Consider the following 21,287-nt stretch of genomic DNA (forward strand, 5'->3'; position numbering starts at 1 on the left):
TTATTTACAAGAAAAAGGCAACTGGCGGCCTCTCAGTTACTTAATTGCTATTATTTAATTACATACAAACATTTATTAAACAGAGTTGAAAGTAAAATAATAAATATATATACAAATGAAGAAAATCATTAACGGGTTAGCATGCAGTTGCAGGAGCTCGGGGCTTGGGGTTGCTCAATTTTAAGCTTCCACTTCTCTACATCTTCATTCATGCAGGCAATAAATAAAAAAAATCAGCTAGTCTGCTAATTTTAAAAAAGAATTATAAAAGGAGAAACTAATATATTATATTTACATGTGTTTTGATTTTTACAAGATGTCGGCGTGTATAATTATACATTGATGTTTACGGTTTAAGTAAATAAATATATTTAAAATCAAAATATTTTATTCATTAATCGAGAATATTCATTTATCCAAATCAAAACTATATTGTCTCTATTATGTTGAGACCAAAAAAATAGTAGTATTCATTTATCGAGATAATTCGTTTACCAAATATTCATTTATCGCTGTTTTACTGTATTTAGCGAAAAATAAATAAATTATACATTGATGTTTGAGTTATGACTTATGAGTAATACTAGGATACCAAATTAGTACCAAAATTATTACAAAATAATATAGCGTAGGTAATGAAAGAAACTTTTACTTTGAAGGACACGGAGTAAATTCGGAGAGATACCCTCCTCTTATAAGCAAAAAAATTATTTACTTGAAACATATCTCCCTTGCCCGGTACAAATATCATTACTCCCTCGGTTCCCCTATATTCTTTACATTGTGGACGGGGAACCGGTACGCGTTTTAAGGTTTACGCAAAACATAATTGCCTAAATAATCTTAAATATATTCTTTTAAAATAAAAATATAATATTTAATTTTTTTTTAAATAAATAAAAATAAATTATAGAAATTATATTTTATAATAGTCTTAAAATGCGTGTCAAACAATCAGGGACGGAACAGATAGAGTATATATAAGATAGGTTGCGACAGATTATTACCTGGTAGGGATTAGGCGAAGCTGCATTAGATTGTTGTCCAATAAAGTTGTAATTGAGCTGACCCAGTTTCTTGCAGATACCATATTTTTTACCAGCTGATGCCATGACTTCACTGGAAAGATCAAGCTCTGGGAAAGTTAGTCTTTTCTTTTTGGACAAATTCACCCCCGGAGAATGTGCTAGATGCTGAAATGCTGTGCTCATGCCCACCCCTACACTGATGCAAATTCCTAATGTTACCACTCCAAGGCTCACATTTTGTGTGCCCATTTGGTATCCTTTAAATCCAGTTTTGCTGTCACACAGAATATTGCAGTTAGTGTAATTGCATGGGCTACCGAATTTTAAAAGTAACGTTAGGTGTACAGAATGACATGACAATTGATATAAGATACACGCAGTTAAACCGCATTTAACCGACAAGCTCTAACTCAGGAGACGTAATCATAAATTCTCCTCCTGTGGGCTTCGAATATTTGACCAAGAGGATAGTTATCCCCTCTTTAACTAACCGAGTCAACCCTTGCGGGCTGATGTGAGATGTTTTAGTTGAGCTCGTTGATGTGAATAAAGATGGCGTATTCCAATTAAAACCCACCACACGCTATTATGTACAAAATTTTATACACAATTCTGTATATCAAGCATTTTCCAAATTTTAAATGTTTCGGTTTTAGTTTGCGCATACCTTGTAGCATCGGCAGAGGCCATCGCAGTCTTCATTCCGAAAAATGATCTCCAGTATTTCTATAAATGTGTTGAAAATTATTATCATCACAATATAATGTCGCTTTTTATGAAAAACTCGTGAGAATAGCAAAAATAATATTATTTTACAATTAAATATCATAATACTGAAAATATGAAAAATATGTAATATTGAACACGACACAACAATACAATGTTGAAAATATGAAAACGATGCAAAGTAATATTAATTTTACACTTTCGAATTCTCACGTTTAAACAGTTCTCAACATATCACACTATTATAACACCATTAAAATCAATTCTGAAATCAGAGTCAGAGATACGTTTTCTTACCGCTGCCCAGGTGGAAGCCATATTCAAAACTAGAATTTTAACAATTGTACGTGAAGTAAGAAGTATAATTCAAAATTAACCAACAATAAGCATGAATTTGTGGGAGAGCCAAAGGGTACAGCTAAATTTATATATCTGTTATGCAGAAACGAAAATGAAGGAACTATTCTACATGCAATTGTATAGGCGACAGAGACTGAGTAGATGACAAGTGTTGGTATGAAATTTCGAAAATTATGTTTTCTGTTGCTACCTGCAGGTACCTGAATATAAATTGAGGGAGATTTGTGTGGATGTATCAGATGCAGAATAGATGGTAGAGATAACATTTAACACTTGTCAAATTAAAGTAGCCAATTACTGAATTTTTTTTGATTAAAATTTAGCTAAATTTTCTGTTTGAGGTGTTTCTATTTAATCATTAGTTAATAATTATAGTGTGAATATGACTAATACGAAATTAAAGATATTAATAATCAAAAGTGTGCATTGACAAACGTGTCAAACACAAATAGGAAATGTTTTTAGGGATGGAGAGAGTATTTATTACTTCTTCCATCTCATATTATGCGTCACATTTCCTTTTATAGAAGTCAAATTAACCAACATTTGACCAACGATTAAACATTACTCGTATATTATTTTAAAAAACTAAAAATTATATATTAAAGTAGATTAAATCTATTTTCCGGTGATGTAATTTTTTTCTTTTGTTCAATTATAAATTATTAATAAATTTCGGTCAAACTTAAGTCAATTTGACCGACACAAATTCAAAGAAAACACGTAATATGAGATGATGGAGTACTTAATATTTATATGTCCACATTCTTTATCTTTATAATCGTTATAATATCGATTCATATCTCTCATCAAAAACTATATTTCCATTTCAGCGGACAATTACGCATGACATGATTTTTAGATAAACTCGTTACTCAACATTATTATAAAAAAACACTTGCAAGCATGATTGCATATTAAATTTTAGAATTACACAAATAAATACTAAAAAATAATTAACTAGAGTACCAAAAGTCAGTAGTTGTCGTAGTAGCAGCAGTACTTATGTAACTACTAGTAGTATAAGTAGGTTTCCGTTGAGAGCTAGAGCTGCCGGAAGAGGCTGCAGGCTGATGATGAATCTTGCCGAATTTTCGGAAAAAAGATCTGTTGACAAATTTATCACCGGAATGGCTGATCTGCTGGGGACGGTCCAATTCCCACAAGGAAGATCTGTTCTCTTTCGAGATTTTAACTGCAGGAGAATGAACTAGTTGATGATATGCTGTGTGAATCCCCATTCCCACCGCTCCAAACACTATTCCCATCAATGGCAGTAGCTCAAGTACTAGCTTCCCTCTTCTACCTCCTCCTTTCCTACAATTACATGAATTTTTGGACCATGACAGAACATTTTTGAGTTCGAAAACTATACTAGGAAAATATTTGGTGTACAGAATTGTGTACAAAATTTTGTACATAATGATATAATAATATGTGGTGTGTTTTAATTGGAATGAACCCCTGTATTCACATCAACAAACCCAATTAAAACAACTCACATCAATTGTCATGTCATTCTGTACAAATTTTTTGTACAAAATTCTGCATACCTATCACTACTCATACTATTATAGGCTCTGGAAATTTTATATATCACTATTAGAAACCGAGTCAGAACTGACCGAGCTCGATTTTGAAGGGATTCGATCAAATTTATGGTGGTTGGAACTGACTCTATTTTTTGTAGTACAAATTTAAATCTTTGGAAGGTTAAGAAAAAAGGAGAAAACATGCAAATGCCTGTCCTAGTACGTGTGTTTCGTCCTTGTTTAGCAATTTTTATCCATACACATGCATTGAAGAGATCATATTAACCAGGAGAGAGAGAGAGAGAGAGAGAGAGAGAGAGAGAGAGAGAGAGGGAGAGGGAGGGGGCGAGAGAGAGAGAGAGAGAGAGGGGAGACAGAGAGAGAGACAGAGAGAGAGAGGGGGGAGAGAGAGAGAGAGAGAGACTTATTACATTGTTCGTCCCTGATGATCTCCAACATCGGAAACAGTGACCACTTTGGGAGATGACGAAACCGATGATCCAAATTGCCCATTAATCACATTCACATTTTTTGACATAGATCTCCAGTACTTCTGCATAAATGTAAATTACATCTCTAGTGTTAACACACAAATATATAGGAATCAACAGAAATAGACATTGATCCAATATTGCTTTACCACTATCTTGAAAGCCATATCTGAAACTTGTTGCCAGGAGAGAAACTGTGACACAAAACATGCACACGTACATATTATGATGTATGCATGTGTGCCTATATATATGAAGTGAAAGAGAAGATGACAAGTGTGATGAGTAGAAAACAGATAAGATTGCTTGCTTGTAGGGAAGGCTTCAATGTAGTGAGTTTGTTGGAACTTGGAAATGGGAGAGGGAGAGGAATTGTGGGAATGTGTCAGCACATATATGAGTGATCATAGCTTAAAAATAGTAGATTTGGGAATTTTCTTTATTTTTAGAATAATTAAAGTTCTTGAATGGATACAAAAATATCTACGAAATGTCATATTTTGATTGGTTATTTTTATTACCGCACTAGATTAGTTCCTCTGGTTTTATTAAGTTTACTTTTATAAATATATTTAAATATAATATTTTAAAAATATTTGTAAATATTATTATTATAATTAAAGAAAGAAAAAGATATAAAATAGGGAAAAAGAGAATTACTGGAGTTAAATAATTAATGAGAAGAGAGATGTTAGTAATAAAAAGTTAATTTTGTTTGAGGTAGTAATTAATGAGAAGTGGAGGTAAAGATAGTTAATTAATTAGCTAACTAAGCGTTGGTGCAATATTTGAATATTTATATACTTTGCTGTAGATCAGGAGTTCGAAAACTCATTCTGGATGTGTAACTAGGCAGTCTACCGATGATAGCGGTGTTTGTTTAATATTAGTATAGATATAACCATTTCATTTCTCTTTTTTTTAATAAAATCGTACTTATATTTTTGTTCAATTAATTTTTTAAATTAAATTTGACTAAATTTAAGTTAAATTAATCAATTTTTTACTAATTCAATCAAATTTTAGTAAAAAGATATTAAAACAAGAACATATGAAGTATAATGTCTCTATTACTCTAAATTATTAAAATGTCTTGCTTTTAGTTATCAGGTACAATAAAATAGCAAAAGAATTGATTTAAGAAGACGGAGATAATGAACTTGGAGGACCATAACTGTAAAAAAAAATAATCTTCCCAAAAAATAATGGTGTCTCACTTGAGACACCATGTACACACATACATCCGCCACTGAATACATGAGATATAAAACTGGGAGGAGTGACAAACCACTCTCCAGAATCTGACATAGAATTGGCTCATGTTAACTCATGTGCCACCCTATTCGTAGATCGAAAACCAAACTGAACGAGCACGTGATTTATGTGCTTTAATAATTAAGTACAATCATCAACTATCGTCCCAAAAAATGGATCACCTGAAGCTCCCTTACATGGCTGCACCAGAGTTTTTGAATCGGTTTCAAACACACAGTTTTCAGACCTTAAATTAATTATCCAGGACAAAGCTTCCTTGAACCCAATAGCTTCTGCTTCTCTCGGGCTCCACTTCCCTGCTACCTTCTTATTCATGGCTGCCCTAAACTGTCCTTGGGCATCTCTAAAAACAGCACCACAACCTATATTACCGTCCTGGAAAACCGCTGCATCAACATTAATCTTGAGTCAACCTGCATTTGGTTTTCCCAGTGCCGAGCTGCAGTCACCTGTTGTTCACCCTTACTCATCATCTGAGCTTGTCTCCAGTCACTGAGTAAATGTTTTGCTGCAGAAACAACTCCAAAAGCAGATCCATTTGCCTTGATCCAAACCCATTTATTACGCCTTCTCCACAAACTCCAACAAACCATCCCTAGAAGACAACGCTGCTCTTTTGAGAAAGTATCAAAAGCTCTACGAATTATAATACCAGCTGACTCATAGGATGGACACTGCAAAACTTGCCCCATCCCTGCTATAGCCCATACTGTCCTCACAAAATCACACGAGAACAACACATGACCATCAGTTTCAGCTTCAGAATGACACCAGGGGCACATAATATCAATACTAATCTGTTTTAAAACCAATGCACTTGCTGTAGGTAAGCATGATCGACATACCCTCCACAGGAAATTAGTCACCTTTCCTGGTAGATTCAAAGCACGCAGTTTAGTCCAATAACATCTATCTACATCTTCAAACTCCCCTTGCAACCAACGATAGCCACTTTTAACTGTATATTCCCCTTTTTCATTGAGTATCCAGAACCAAGAATCATTCTTATCTTGAATTGGTAGTGGAATCTGCTTAATCAAATCTGCATCTCGACTTTGAAACAAATCATATACTATATCTGTGTCCCACTGATTACCACCTTCCTGCATTAGATTATTCACACTAATTTCATGAAGATGCTCATATCTTGGTGTTGTAATACAATCATTAATCATATCTGGCAGCCAAGGAACATCCCAAACAACTGTATCTTTCCCATTTTCAATTCGTCTTCTAGTCCCTGCCTTAAGCACCTCCATAGACTCCATAATACTTCTCCAAACAAAACTTGGATTTGCACCTGCTGTAGCATCTAACAAACTTGTTTTTGGATAGTACTTCGCTTTCATAACTGCAGAAGCTAACGAATTAGTTTCCTTGAGTAGTCGCCAACCCTGCTTAGCCAACATAGATAAGTTAAATTTCTGCAGTTCTTTAAGCCCTAACCCTCCAAACTTCTTAGGCCTACACACCTTGTTCCACGACATCCACTTCACGCCCTTAGGCCATCTCCAACAGTGGCCTATCGGCCCAAATTTGGGCCGATTTCGGTCTAAATCTACCCAACAGTAGTCTATTGCCCCGTTCCAATTTAGGCCAGTGAATAGTTTAGGTCGGCACTATTCACCGGCCTAAATCTTTTTAATAATAAAATATTAACTTTTTATGTTTTATATATTTGTTAATTTGTTGATTGAATGTTATTCTATACATATATTAAGTAGTTTTTAATTATATTTCTTAATTTTCACTTATATATAATAGTTATTTAACAAAAATATATTAAACACCATGAATTGTTTTAATTCAAATTATTAATACATTAAAAATAAAATAAAGATTACACTTGATAAAAAAACAATTACAAATACAACTTATGCAAAAGCATAATATGAACTTAAACATTGATTTAATCAAATAAATTATTTCTTGATCCTCCTAGATAATCATAATATTGATTATAATTATGATCATTTTGTGATCCTTGACCTTCATCTTCTGAACCTCGAGCTTGAGAAGTTGATCTTTGTTGTTGAGCCCTTTTTTCCATAATTTGGGTCTGTTCAGTACGAAAAAATTCACGTAAGTTAGGATCAAATATAGAGTTCAAATCTTTCAACAAAATTTTATTTTCCTCTTTGTATTCCGTGAGAGATAGTTTTCGTTCCGAATCTTGATTCTTTTTTTTAATTAATTCGACAAGAGCATTATTTTGTTCGATAATTTTAGAAATGTCTTCATCATGTTTTCGTTTTCCTTTTGCTTTTTTGACTCCCATTGGACGAATGCTCGATGTAGCACCAATTTCCTCGTCAGTTGAATTAATATCAAATGCAGATAAATTTGGACGAATATCATCGGTTGAACTTGGACATTGAACATGTGGTGTTGTGTTTGGGCTGAAGAATTTTTCACAATCTTTAAGTATATGCCATACATGACCGAATTTGAACCCTTTTTGATATTTTGGGTCATCTTTCAAAAATAATTTAGCTTTCTTCATCGCAAAATACAAGTTACTTAGATGAGAAATAAAATATAAGTAACATAGATGAGTACTAAAATTCAAATTTTAATAGTTTACTTAAGATATCTTCGTTTAAAACACCACTTGGATGTTGGTTTTCAACTTGGCATACACAACCTTTCAGTTTGGATATTGCAGCATTGATGGCTTGCATGCGCTTGCGTAGTGATTCTTTGGTTCGATTAAGATGTTAAAATCTTGGATCCGAGTGAAAAGCAGTTGCAACTCAAGACCAAAACTGATCTCCAGGTTGGTTGATTCCTATAACAGGATTTTGAGAAATGTCAAGCCAAATTTGGCTTAAGTGCATATCTTGCTCAACTGTGTATGATACACTACGATTTCCTGAACTCGTTTTTTTTAATTATATGGAAGTAGATAAAAGGATGGTGAAATGAGTTGGGTAATAAAATAATTTATAGAAAAAAAGGTAATTCATCCAACGGTAGTGAAATCCATCTAATGGTGAATATGAGATAAGTAAAATTTTCTTATCTTGTACACAGAAGATAAGATTTAGTGTCCCAATGCTTTTGTCACTTGTGAAACATGATAAGATTTGATTAGCTTTTTGCAGAAGATAAGATTTTTGCATCCTACGATTTTGATAGACGGTATTGAAAAATAAAAAAATAAAGAAGCTCATATTGCTCTTCCAGATGCACTAATCGAGTATTTGTGAGAACAATATACTAATTCGGGGTAGTTTAATCTTTGTTATTTTTCTTTTAGTTAACTAAATATAATATTATTTTTTCTTCATTTTCTTGTTTAAGTGTAATGTTTTTCCAATTTAATAAATTTATTAAGTTTGAACTTAAAGTGATCTTATTCGTTTGGCGTCCAATTGAATTAATATGTATGTGAATTAATATCAATACATTAAAATAACAATATATTAATAGTTGAAAGAATAAAATATTGATATATGAATTTGGACCAAAATTTAGACCGAACTGTTGGAATAGAGAGTTGTCTCGGTCCAAATTTAGGCCAAAAAGTATGGTCACTCTTGGATTTGCCCTTACTACCACCTCCACTCCCCCATAGAAATGCATTCATTTTCCATTCAACCTCTTCACATATAGTTACTGGGATCAAGAACAGATTCATCCAAAAACTTGGTATTGTTTGAGCTGCTGAAGACAATAAAGTTATCTTCCCAGCTCGAGATACATCATTTCCATACCATCCTTTTAACCTTTGTTGCACTCGATTTACAAGAAAACCAAACACCTCTGTTTTACTACTCCCCACATTCATAGGCATTCCGAGGTACTTTCCAGGTTTTTGAACTTGTCTTACCCCTAAACTTTCACAAACCTCCATCCTATCCTCTTCATTTGTATTTGGACTGAACACCACCTCTGATTTCTCATAATTGATAATTTGACCTGATAGAACTTCATACCTCTGCAGTGCACTTTTTAAGGTTATAGCTTCCGATTTTTTGGCTTTTAGAAAAAAGTAACAATCATATGCAAATAGAAGATGAGAGATACTTGGTGCTTTGTTCGCAATCTTACGTCCGTGCAATAAACCACATTCCTCATGTACCCTAATCATACCACTCAACCCTTCTGCACAAATGATATACATAAATGGCGATATCGGATCTCCCTGCCGTACTCCTCTTTGGGGAATTATTTCACCAAACACATCACCATCCCTTAGAAAACTATACGAGACCGATTTCACACAATTCATTACTCTGTCAACCCACAATGTAGGAAATTCAAAACGCTGAAGCATCTCTTCAATAAAAGACCATTCCGATCTATCATACGCTTTAAAAATGTCCACATTCAACCCAGCAACACCCAATTTACCTTATGTTTTCCTCCGGATGTAGTGGTTCACCTCGTAAGCTATCAACACATTATGAGTTAAGAGTCGTCCCTCAATAAATGCACTCTGCTTCTCAGAAATAATTACATTTAGAGTTGGTGTTAACCTATTCGCCATTACTTTAAAGAGGATTCTCATCAGCACATTACACAATGAGATTGGTCTCAGATCAGCCACCTTTTTTGGATGTTTTACCTTAGGAATTAGACACACCATTGTACGGTTTAAACCACTCTGTAGCTCTCCATTCTGAAAAAATTCCCTGCAGAACTTAATAACATCCTGGCCTACTATCTCCCAATAAGTCTAATAAAAACCCGGATTTAAGACATCAGTACCAGGTGATTTATCTGAATGCATAGCAAAACCAGCCGCTTTAACCTCTTCATCTGCGACAGGTCTAACCAGTATCTCCTTTTGTATATCTGAGATTACCGGGAATTTAATCCTTGGAGATAATCTCATGCTATCTTTAACACTACTGAATAACTCTGTAAAATACTCAGTAATAACCTCTTGAATTTCAGCGTTCTATTCTTTCCACTCCCCATGTTTATCCTTCAGTTTCTTGATTTTGTTATGCTCTTTTCGAGTGGTTGCATACTTATGGAAAAAACTACCATTTATATCACCTTCCCTTAACCAAAATTGTTTGGCTCTTTGACGCCAAAAAATTTCTTGCTTCTCTAACAATCTCATGAACTGCCACCGTGCTGCATCATACTTTTGGATTCCAAATGTATCTTTCCTAGATCGTAACGCTGTATTTCTTTTCTATACTTGCCTATCTGAACCTTCATCTCACGAATCAAGCCCCCGCCCCATTCCTCCAGTTTCAACGAGTAACTCATAATTTTCTCCATCAAATCTCGTTCACCATCCTGCCTCCAGCACTCATACACTATATTTCTACATTCTCTCTCTCCAATCCATATATTTTCAAATTTAAATTTGCGTCGTCTTTTTTCAAATATTTTTCTATGCAACTGCAACATTAACGGTAGGTGGTCAGAAGTTGTTACCTCTAAGACTGTAACATCTGCTAACGAGAACATATTCCCCCATTGTTGTGTTGCCATCCCACGATCCAATATCTCCTGAACCCATTTATCCGTCCCTCTAGATCTCTCCCAAGTAAATATATCTCCAGTAAAACCCAAATCATGCAACCCAGAATCCATTATCGCATCCCAAAAGCCTTCCATTAACCTTCTTGGTTGCTGTTTTCCTCCCCTCTTTTCTTCCAACGAAACAATATCATTAAAGTCGCCCAGGATACACCACGGTAATTCTGAAGCTATAGATAATTCCCTAAGCATATTCCAAGCCTCCATTCTTCTCGCCCTCTCTGGAAAACCATAGTATCTAGTATATCGCCATCTCCCTAGCTGCTCATTACTTACTTCAAAATCTATAAAATTCCTACAACTATTTGTAATATGAACTGCTACATCGTTCCTCCATAACAAAGCAATCCCTCCTGAATGAACTTGAACATCAATTGCATAACATCCAGCAAATCCTGATTGTTTAGTAACCTTTTGCACCGTATCATGTTTAACTAGAGTCTCACTCAAGAAATTGAGACTGGGCCTATACTGTTGATCAATATCCAACAGAAGTCTGACTATCCGTGGGTTGGCCAGCCCACGACAGTTCCACGAAAGGATACTCATAATCTTTGGCGGGTATCAAGTTTTTTGGCCCAACATTCTGTTCATTTCCACTTATCTGCATATTATACAGCTCATCTTTAGCCTCACTCTCCGTATTGTCAACCCACTTTCTTTTCATATCCATCACTACATTATCGGAAGGAAACTCATTATACTCCTCTCTCATATCCTCATTTGTTTATTTGTCATTCAAATTCAAACTCTTTCCTGTTTTCTGTTCCCTCAAATCCCGCTGCCTAACCAGAATTCCACCAGCATCTCCACCAATCTCGCAAATCTTACCATCTACCTCCATGAATCTCGCATCACCCGGGTTGCCACCATGATTTCCCGATGAGTCACCTTGCTATTGCTTTGCACCTCAATCCTCCTTCCTTACACCACTATTTCGAAGCCATTTCGATCCAGGATTACGTTGTCCTCTTTTTGAAGATGCACGTTGCCATACTCCATACATTTTCTCTACCACTTTCTCAAGATTCACGTAAACCACAATACAATCTCTATCAGAATGGCCAATAATGCCACATACGAAACAAAACGTACCCAATTTTTCATACTTAAAATTAATCCAACTCCAACTATTTCCTTCTCTCTTTATCTTCGTACTTCTCTTTAATGGTTTATCAACATTCAGTGCAACTCGAATACGTACATATGGTGTCCACCCTCCATCAAACGTTCCTGGCCCTGATTTAATATACGTTCCCAAAGACGCACCAACACTTTTCAAAATACTTTCTGAAACATAACCCCTAGGTAAATCATATATTTGCACCCACATTTCCATATTCTGTAACTTAACTGTAGCTGGATCATCCCCCATCTCCACTTGATGAAGCACAAGCATCGCCTGCTCAAACGACCATGGGCCACCTTCCATTACATTTTGCACATCCATCTTGTGGTAAAATACAAACAAATACTTCAAATCCCCCGTACTGTAGACTTCCATTCCTTCTCGTGGCCGCCATAATGACTCCATTAGATTCTTCATAGCTTGAAAGTTTATAGTTTTCTCCGTCAAAAATTTTCCCATCAACATAAACGTTGTTTTTTGTTCAGTTATCGTATTATTTGCAATCACTATTTCGTCCATCTCCTCATCCTCGATGACCAAATTCGCATACATCTCCTCTAGGGGTTCATCAATACGTGCCATGTTGTTCAAACAGAATTATAATATTGGCTAATACTGTTAATGATTGGATTATAGAGATTAATAGAACAATGATTTGACGAAAGCTGTCATATAAACAGAAGAAATGAAACTGTCATTTAATTTCTCTTATTTTTCTTAAAATTGAAAAAAATGTAAAACTTGCCTATTCTAGTTATTTGAATTCATTTATTGGTCTTGTCTTTGTTTGTGCCTATTTTTGCAAATTGTTGATGTGTATGATGTGATATGACTTATGAATACAATGAGCGTGTACTTTTCAAACTTTTCACAAATGATGCAAATGACGTGGTATTACATATAAAAAAATAATAATATGTGATCGATTTCATATTATTTTTAAAAAATTGAAAAATTATTTGGATATTTATTATTTCCCGTGTAAATTATACTTTGATGCAATGAAATATAACAAAGTCGATTTAATTTTTAAAGATAAAAAAAATGTATTTAGGTTTTGTTTGGTATTGGTGTTGCAGACAATTATAACAGTTTTTTCAAAGAAAAATAGTTGCAATTTTTTTGATCAAAAAACTGTTGTTAGAGAAAGTATGTCACCCCTTATTTTTGAAAAAAAACTGTTTTTCGATTTTTGCGGGAAGCAATTGCTTATTTGATCATCAAATCTCATCCAAAATATTATTATAATTTTTTACATCAAAACAAATGCATATCAAAAATATTATCAAAAAATAATCTTATTATTTCACCAACATTTTTTAAATCAACATTTTTTCTTAAAGCGCAACTTTTTAACGATAATACCAAACATAGCATTATTTTAAAGTACTAATTTTTGGGCTGTAATGGGGAAACACTCCAATAATGAACAAAATAAATGGGCCATAACTTTCCGTCCATTAATCAACCATTTAACATTTCAGTAGATTCAGCCACAGATAAGGCCCATAATTAAAATCACAAGGCCCACAAATTATAAAATGCTCTGGCCCAAGACAAAAATGTAGTTTTTATTTTGTCGCGTGTCTAGCAAAAGGCTACATATAGCAGCTTCCCCTTCCCAAAATCAATTTTTTGTTTAAAAAAATAATAGAAACATTTCTTGAGAATTAATTTGATTATTACGTTAAATTTAATTAGCAATAAGAATAATAATGATAATATGTTATAATTTATAAAACGATTCCCGAATAAGATAACTCATGATTTAAAGAGATATTTTAGTTTTATATCACGAATTTTTCTCATGTATTAGTCGATGTCTCATGTATCGGTTAACTCATCATCTACCGAGACATTTTAGTTCTATATCTGATATATTCACATGAATTTTTCTCATATATTGATCGATGACCCAACTCATGTATTGGTCAATAAGTTAAAAATTTAGTGAAATTTCTATTTTTACGCCAAAAAAAAATAATAGTGAGATTCCGTAATTGACATCTTATTGAAATTCTAGTTAACTTCTTTCTTTTTCTCGGGAAAATACAAAATTACTTGGTCAAATTGTTAATTTTTAAATTTTATTTATCCATACTTTTTATTATAAATTATGAAATAAAAAAATATTTTTTGAATTTCCAATTATGTAAGTAGAATAGGGTACTTGTCACAAGACTCTTTTTGCAAAAAGACATGCCCAAATGGCATGTCATTTATCAATTAAATATAATAAAATTTAATAAATAATTATTATACAAATATACAGTGAATTTGAATATAAAATTAAAGTTAGTTGACAGTAACAACCAAATACCATCATAATACTCATTTAAATTAGTAACTTTTTAAATATTAAAATATACTAACTTTACAACCCGTGCGATGCACGGGTCTTCATTAATATTTTTATATTATTTAAAATTATAATAAAAAAAATGGATCATTACCTTATTAGTATATTTATAAATAATAATATAAATATTTGTTGTTGGCAGGATTCGAACCTGAATCTTGGGTAGTGTATAAATAATAATATAAATGTTTGTTGTTCGTTGGGTTCGAACTTGGGAGTTTTAGTATTGTATAAATAATAATATAAATATTTGTCGTTGGCGGGGTTCGAACATGGGAGTTTGAGTTGTGTATATTCTTTTAGTATTGAATCGAACGATTCTTATCACTTAATAAAAAAGATCTGACGGTCATAAATGGGGATAACCAAACCAACCAAAAAAAGGCATACCAAATTATACTTCATTCCGGTTATTATAGTATAGTATAGATGTAAATATTTTAAAATTATATTTGTTATTTATGGATATTTCTAATATTAAAATAATTATTAAAAAATAAAAAAAATTAGTAAAAAAGCATGCCGAATCATGAAAAGGCATGTCTAGCTAAATGACGTCATGGCATGCCCGTGCCGCTGTGACATGCACCAACGATTGAAGTAGAAAAACATATAAACCCAATTTTGATTTTCCACCCACTCAAAAATTAATATAGTTTTGGTCAATGTTTCACGTGCAAGTGTAGCGCTTCTATAAAACTGTAGTTTACGAAAGAGGCAAGAGTTAGCTGGCTCTTAAAATCCTCCGCAGCCGTAGCCGCGCCCTTATATAAACCCTCAAAAGCCACTCTTCTCCCCTTTTTAAAACCCTCTCTCTCTCTCATCTCTCTCTCCTGAATCCTCATTTAGTCTCTCTCTCTCTCCCTCTCCTCTCTCCCTCTCTCATTCTCTCTCTCTCTCCCTCCTCTCTCTCTCTCTATATCTCTCTCCCTCTCTCTCTTCTATCTCTCTCTCTAACAATGGCCACCAATTCAATTCTCCGATCCACGGCCATCCTCCCCGGCGCCACCAGGGCTAATCTCTACCCCTCCAAGGTCCATTCACTCTCCCACCTACCCTCATTTTATCCTTTTTTTTATTTCATTATTTTTTGCAGTTTTTTAAAATTCGATTTTATTTATTCAATATTATTTTTTGTAAATTTTGTACAGTTGCATTTGTTATGTTATGTTACGAAATGAAATGTAAATAAATTAAAATTTTATTTTCATTTTTGCTGCAGTGATTTTGATAATAAAAGAAATATTGGGTTGACAACTGTATAATTAGCAAAATTTCAAATTTACCACGACAATTTCAAGTGGCCAATTTGAGACTCCGAATTAATCGGTGGTAAATTTGATATTTTGCTAGTTATAAATTGATACCTAACCCGAGAAATATCTAAGAAATAGTTGTTATCAACATAATTTTATAGATGCTGTGAATAGTTCTAATTTGATGTTTAAACAATTTTTAAATAGTTTTAGCAGTCGAAAATATTGAAGTGGTTTAAGACCTTGTAATGCTGAGGATTGACTGATTTAAGAATCTTGTAATGCTGAGGATTGACTGATTTAAGTTCAAATCTTGTAACGAGTGTACTTTTTATGAGGATTTAACGGATTTGAACTTGAATGTTGTGTTGTCAGAATTTGGAATTTAGGTTTGTTTGGTTAATTGTTACCTTTCAGTAGATATATTAAATGAAATGTTCGATATATGAGTAAGCAGGTTGTTATTAATTTGTTCAGGTGTCTTCGGTTAGCTTCTGTCATGATTCGTCAAAGTCTCGGTCAAGCCTATTTGGTGCTTCTGTTCCCGGGGATTCATTGATCTTACAGTTAAGAGATTTGTAACAATCCTAAACTGCTATTTACTGTGATAGCTATAAGATCATTTACTGTAATTGATGCTGTTTATTCTATACCCTGTAATTGTTACAGAAAATCTAGTTCTCGGAGTGTCCAGCCAATTCAAGCTACGGCTACTGAACTGCCACCTACCATTCAGAGTAAGATAGATAGTTTGAAACCTAAGCATGGCTGGAAAATTGAGGATTTAAAATTCTAATATTACTTTGTTTTCTTTCTTAGGGTCGAAAACTGGCGGGAAGACAAGAATCAGAATCAATGGTATGTAAAGTTGTTTGGTGTGTTGTGTTTTATGTTAGTTTCTTCAATTTGTTATTTCTGATTTAACAAGAATCTTTTTGGATCTCTTGTCAGACACTACCTTCCGTGTTGGATCATTTGACTAAAATGCAGACACTTTGACCATGGACCAACTGAAAGACCACATCTGAGATGGATATAGGAAGCAAAGTAAAAAAATTGAGAGAAGAAATGAGATTAATATACAAAGTTTTATTGATAAATTCTGTTTAATTTCAGCTGATTAATATACAAAATGTTTATTAATAAATCACGTCATCTCCCTTGCCCGTTTTTTAGAGATAGGCCCGAGTCCTTGTTACCGATTTTTATAAGGAAACACCAAACGGTCGTGTCCTTCATTTTAAACTCTGTACCCAAGTCCAAAGTAACACATGTTACACTTTGAAAAGATATCACAGTATACAACTATATTTCAAGTAATAACATGGTCATGTTGCAGGTTTTGGAAGAATTGGGAGGCTGGTGTTAAGAGTAGCGACTTTTAGAGATGATATTGATGTTGTAGCTGTTAATGATCCATTTGTGGACGCCAAGTACATGGTAATGACCTGTAGCTGTTATGAATTATTAATGTTATTTTTTCTGCACGATAACGCTGGAAAGGTTTTTTGGACATATTCATATATTTTGTTTTTTATTTTTTATTTTTCTTTTTCCTTTTTTTTGTTATGAGGTTTTCCTATACTTTCACCCACAATGGCAATTATGGCATTGGTCAGTACTCAGTAATCTAGCTCTTATCATTCTGAATATAAATATAGACCAATTAAGGGGTTATTTGGTTCAACAATATTGGGTATGAGGTATGAGGTTGGAATGGATAAAACTCATACGTGTTTGGTTGGAATTTATTTATTTTAAAACTCATTCCTCAAACCCATGAGGTATAGGGTTTAGAAACCCATGCTAAGAGGTGGGTATGAACTAAAGTGTAATACTTTTTTTAGCTCAAATTTCAATATTGATGAATAAAAATTGTGAATGTATATTTTATTTTCTTAGATATTAGGTAAAATATATAATCTCATATTTTAATAAGAGAAATTACCAAAAATATTATTTTTTCCTTGTTTTTTTGCGATTTTATCATCTTCTGATTTTTTTTTGCAAAAATATGGAATCAACGAAAATCAGGCACACATGTAACTAGTTGAATCGAGTTTTTTTGTTGCATTTGAGGTTAGATGAGGTTAAATGGAGGTGCATAAAATCGCATTTTCACAAAAAAATATTGGAAAATAGTATTTTTGCAAAAAAATAGTATTTTTGCAAATTTTTAAAAAAATTATAGTATTTTTGTAAAAATGTTTTTAGCCTAAGCTATTTTTCAAAAAAACTCTATTAATAATTATGATTAAATTAAGTGATCCCTGTTTAATTTTGGTTTTTAATATTAAAATAAAATTAACAAAAAATAATAAAGTGTCTTTTGATTCTTGATTTATTTTATCAAAAGTTTATGTATCAAGTTCCAAACTCATATCATCTTAACCCGATTCCTGATTTCAACCCGATACCACCTAGCGAACCAAACGACCCCTAAATTTTAAATGCTAACTTTTCTGTTATTGTCAAACTTATGAAGATGATTGCAATTAGCTTATTCTAAAGAGCTCATATGGATTTTATTATTCACAATACAGGCATACATGTTTAAATATGATTCTACTCATGGTGTATACACTGGATCCATTAAAGTATTGGATGCAACCACTTTAGAAATAAATGGAAAGAAGATTAAAGTTACTAGCAACAGGTAGTACAGCTTTTCATTTCGCAATTATAAATAGTTGTCCTGTACCAATGTTCCTGCTTGTCAAAAGTTTATGTATTTAATTTATTTTATTATAAAACTGAAATGTGCTACTGAACTTTACCAGGAACCCTGCAGAGATCCCGTGGGGTGAATATGGGGCAGACTTTGTTGTTGAATCTTCTGGGGTTTTCACAACGATTGAAAAGGCTTCAGAACACAAAAAGGTGGGTACCATTTCTCTCTATCTATCGCTCTTAATGTCTTTCTTTCATCTCTTTCCCTCTCTTTTGAACTGTGTTTAGAACTTTAATGTGCGTATTTGCAACATTTATCTGCAGGGTGGTGCGAAGAAAGTTGTAATTTCTGCTCCCTCAGCTGATGCTCCTATGTTTGTTGTCGGTGTTAATGAGAAAACATACAATCCAAACATGGATATCGTATCTAACGCGAGCTGCACTACCAATTGTCTTGCTCCTCTTGCCAAGGTTGGTTCGTATAAACACTACTTGTTTCTTGTACTATTAGGTTGTGAAATGTGCTTATCCAAACTATAACATGACTTTAATTGCTCACAGCCTCAATACCAAGTGATCTTCTTCGAAAATATAATAGAGAAAAAAACTAGAATAAAATAATTGACAATGAACGGAGTTTTTATATGTTTATAACAAAAAAATTTGTGCAGGTGGTTCACGAGGAGTTTGGCATTCTGGAGGGGTTGATGACTACTGTCCATGCAACAACAGGTATTTCTCACACAAAAAAAAATGCATTTTGCACTTCTGTTTGCATTTTCGTAATTTTAATTTTTCATATTGAATTTTCAGCTACGCAAAAGACAGTTGATGGCCCTTCCATGAAAGATTGGCGCGGGGGACGTGGTGCTGGGCAAAATATTATCCCTAGTTCTACTGGTGCTGCAAAGGTATGAGCTGGAGTTATATTCATATTGATACTGTCAAGACCTTGTGCATGATTCTGCTTAATATCGGATTTGTAGGCTGTTGGAAAAGTGCTGCCAGAACTCAATGGCAAACTCACTGGAATGGCTTTCCGCGTTCCAACACCCAATGTTTCTGTTGTTGATTTGACTTGTTGACTTGAGAAGAGTGCTTCATACGAAGATGTAAAAGCTGCCATAAAGTACTGTCTTCTTTTTTCTGCTTTTCCTGTTACATCCTTCATGTATGCTCATTGTATTTGTGGCACTCTTTTTTATATTTACAATTGTAATTTGGCTTGAAGGTACGCATCTGAGGGACCACTTCATGGGATTCTTGGGTACACTGATGACGATGTTGTCTCAAGTGATTTTGTTGGCGACTCAAGGTCTCTCTCTCTCTCTCTCTCTCTCACTCACACACACACACACACACATTTACATAATGATTTAAAAATTATCGTGGAAATGGAGGCGCCGACTAAATTATTACCCGATATTCTGTTATGAGATTATGTGAATGGGCAAAAATAGGCTATACTTAATGGCCAGCATGGTCTTCCTTACCATTGTTTTTCCCTTGGTAATTTTAAAGATGTTGCATGCAATAATGTTGTACCAAGTCATGCAAGAGTTCAGGGGTTCGGTCATTTGTGTATATCTATAGTCCTAAAATTGAAGCTTATGAAGCAATTTAAAAACTAGAGATGGGTTCTGGTCGGATTTATGCAATTTAAAAGCTCTATATTTTGAAATGTAGCTTTGGTCTTGAACCTAGACAGTTGGTCAATCTTCTAATAAATTTGGACAACTAGTCATATCTGCTAGGGTAATTCCTTCAATATATGTTATCTTTGCCATCTCCCAGGTCAAGTATATTTGATGCACAAGCTGGAATGGGGTTGAGTGCATCGTTCATGAAGCTTGTATCGTGGTACGACAATGAGTGGGGCTACAGGTACAGTTAATATCCTACATCTAACTTTCAAATCCGTTTACTCTGTTATCTCTCTTCGATGTGAGTGCCTGTGCCAATATCTTGCGAATCTTTCTTTCAGCAACCGAGTGCTGGACCTGATCGAACACATGGCATTAGTAGCAGCTACGTACTAAATTTGATGGGAAGCAGCCGATGCTACAATTTTCGCTCAATTAATAACTAGTTTGTCAAACATAGAAATCAGAAATATAGGTCATTTTTGCTGTGGAGTTGAACTTTGTTGTTATCCTTTGTAAGATTATTAACAAAAGGCTGGAGCTTGATACAATTTGTCCAACAACTTTCCGTTGAACTAGTTATCATTGTTTTCTTGATGGCATGATTGTGAAAACGCTTTAGGTCAATTTATGGTGTTTAAAAGCAGGGTTAACTTTTTTTTTCTTTTGCTAATTAATTACACCGGGAGTTAAACTCATAACCTCCTGCAAGAGAATATAAGAGCGTAACCACTGCACCGGCCCTTTCTTGGTGACAAGCAGGGTGAATTGAGCTTATTCATCGCTTATTAAGTGAAATGTTGATACGTACGTGCATTACAGCTAGAGCTGGCCACACGAGCGGGCCGTGCGTGTCGGGCCGAATAATTAACAGGCCGGTTAATGTTGAATAGAATTCGTGAACAGCCCGTATAAATTTACGGTCCGGGCCGTGCCGAGCCGGTCCTGAAAAGCAATCAACCGTGAACGGCACGCGGTTTATCCGAGTTACACGGTTTAGGCGGTTAGGCGAATAACTAACGAATAAATCGGTTCCATCATGTTGTTTAGCACTTGCACTTCACATAGTTCATAAATCACACTACTTGTTTTACTTGTTTATTGTTTACACGTTTTTCTCCTTATATTTATTACTTTGTTTTTTTTATTTTTTTCCTTTTTTATACACATGTACGCAAATTGTATATAATGTATGTTTTGTTTTTACTTTTCTTTTTTTTCTGATCTTAATTTTTTCTGTTAAAATATTTTTTCGATTTTGGAAAACTAATATGTATTAAAATATAATATGTATTAAAATAAGGAAAAAGAGGACG

At 33.8% G+C, this 21,287-nt stretch overlaps 3 protein-coding genes and 1 pseudogene across 3 annotated transcripts; 1 reads left to right on the top strand and 3 right to left on the bottom strand.

The window, feature by feature from the left end:
• Window positions 1-2,188, bottom strand: LOC141691613 (uncharacterized). Its single transcript, XM_074496383.1, has 4 exons — window positions 2,052-2,188; window positions 1,696-1,754; window positions 1,008-1,302; window positions 1-202 (listed from the first exon to the last, which is right to left on the bottom strand). Exons 1-4 carry the CDS (start codon window positions 2,070-2,072, stop codon window positions 197-199), a joined length of 381 nt encoding a protein of 126 aa, XP_074352484.1. The 5' UTR covers window positions 2,073-2,188; the 3' UTR covers window positions 1-196.
• A 762-nt stretch (window positions 2,189-2,950) lies between these two features.
• On the bottom strand, window positions 2,951-4,464 carry LOC141691610 (uncharacterized). The gene is made up of 3 exons (XM_074496380.1): window positions 4,287-4,464; window positions 4,078-4,199; window positions 2,951-3,431 (listed from the first exon to the last, which is right to left on the bottom strand). The coding sequence occupies exons 1-3, from the start codon at window positions 4,302-4,304 to the stop codon at window positions 3,071-3,073; spliced, it is 501 nt and encodes a 166-aa protein (XP_074352481.1). The 5' UTR covers window positions 4,305-4,464; the 3' UTR covers window positions 2,951-3,070.
• Window positions 4,465-11,824: 7,360 nt separating this feature from the next.
• On the bottom strand, window positions 11,825-12,625 carry LOC141692139 (uncharacterized protein At4g02000-like). Its single transcript, XM_074496877.1, has one exon. The coding sequence runs from the start codon at window positions 12,623-12,625 to the stop codon at window positions 11,825-11,827; it is 801 nt and encodes a 266-aa protein (XP_074352978.1).
• A 2,459-nt stretch (window positions 12,626-15,084) lies between these two features.
• LOC141691595 (glyceraldehyde-3-phosphate dehydrogenase GAPCP2, chloroplastic-like) lies at window positions 15,085-20,568 on the top strand (annotated as a pseudogene).
• Window positions 20,569-21,287: the final 719 nt, after the last annotated feature.

The sequence above is a fragment of the Apium graveolens genome, chromosome 10, assembly GCF_009905375.1.
Source record: "Apium graveolens cultivar Ventura chromosome 10, ASM990537v1, whole genome shotgun sequence".
Taxonomy (NCBI): domain Eukaryota; kingdom Viridiplantae; phylum Streptophyta; class Magnoliopsida; order Apiales; family Apiaceae; genus Apium; species Apium graveolens.

What these genes read in the sequence shown, in the direction of transcription:
- LOC141691613 (XM_074496383.1), bottom strand. Translation starts at nt 2,072, where the DNA reads ATGGCTTCCACCTGGGCAGCG. An exon ending in TGGCTTCCACCTGGGCAGCG is followed by an intron (nt 1,755 to 2,051) that starts GTAAGAAAACGT and finishes ACACATTTATAG; the next exon opens with AAATACTGGAGATCATTTTT. An exon ending in GCCTCTGCCGATGCTACAAG is followed by an intron (nt 1,303 to 1,695) that starts GTATGCGCAAAC and finishes TCTGTGTGACAG; the next exon opens with CAAAACTGGATTTAAAGGAT.
- LOC141691610 (XM_074496380.1), bottom strand. An exon ending in GATCATCAGGGACGAACAAT is followed by an intron (nt 3,432 to 4,077) that starts GTAATAAGTCTC and finishes ATGTAATTGTAG; the next exon opens with GAAAGGAGGAGGTAGAAGAG.
- LOC141692139 (XM_074496877.1), bottom strand. Translation starts at nt 12,625, where the DNA reads ATGGCACGTATTGATGAACCCCTAGAGGAGATGTATGCGAATTTGGTC.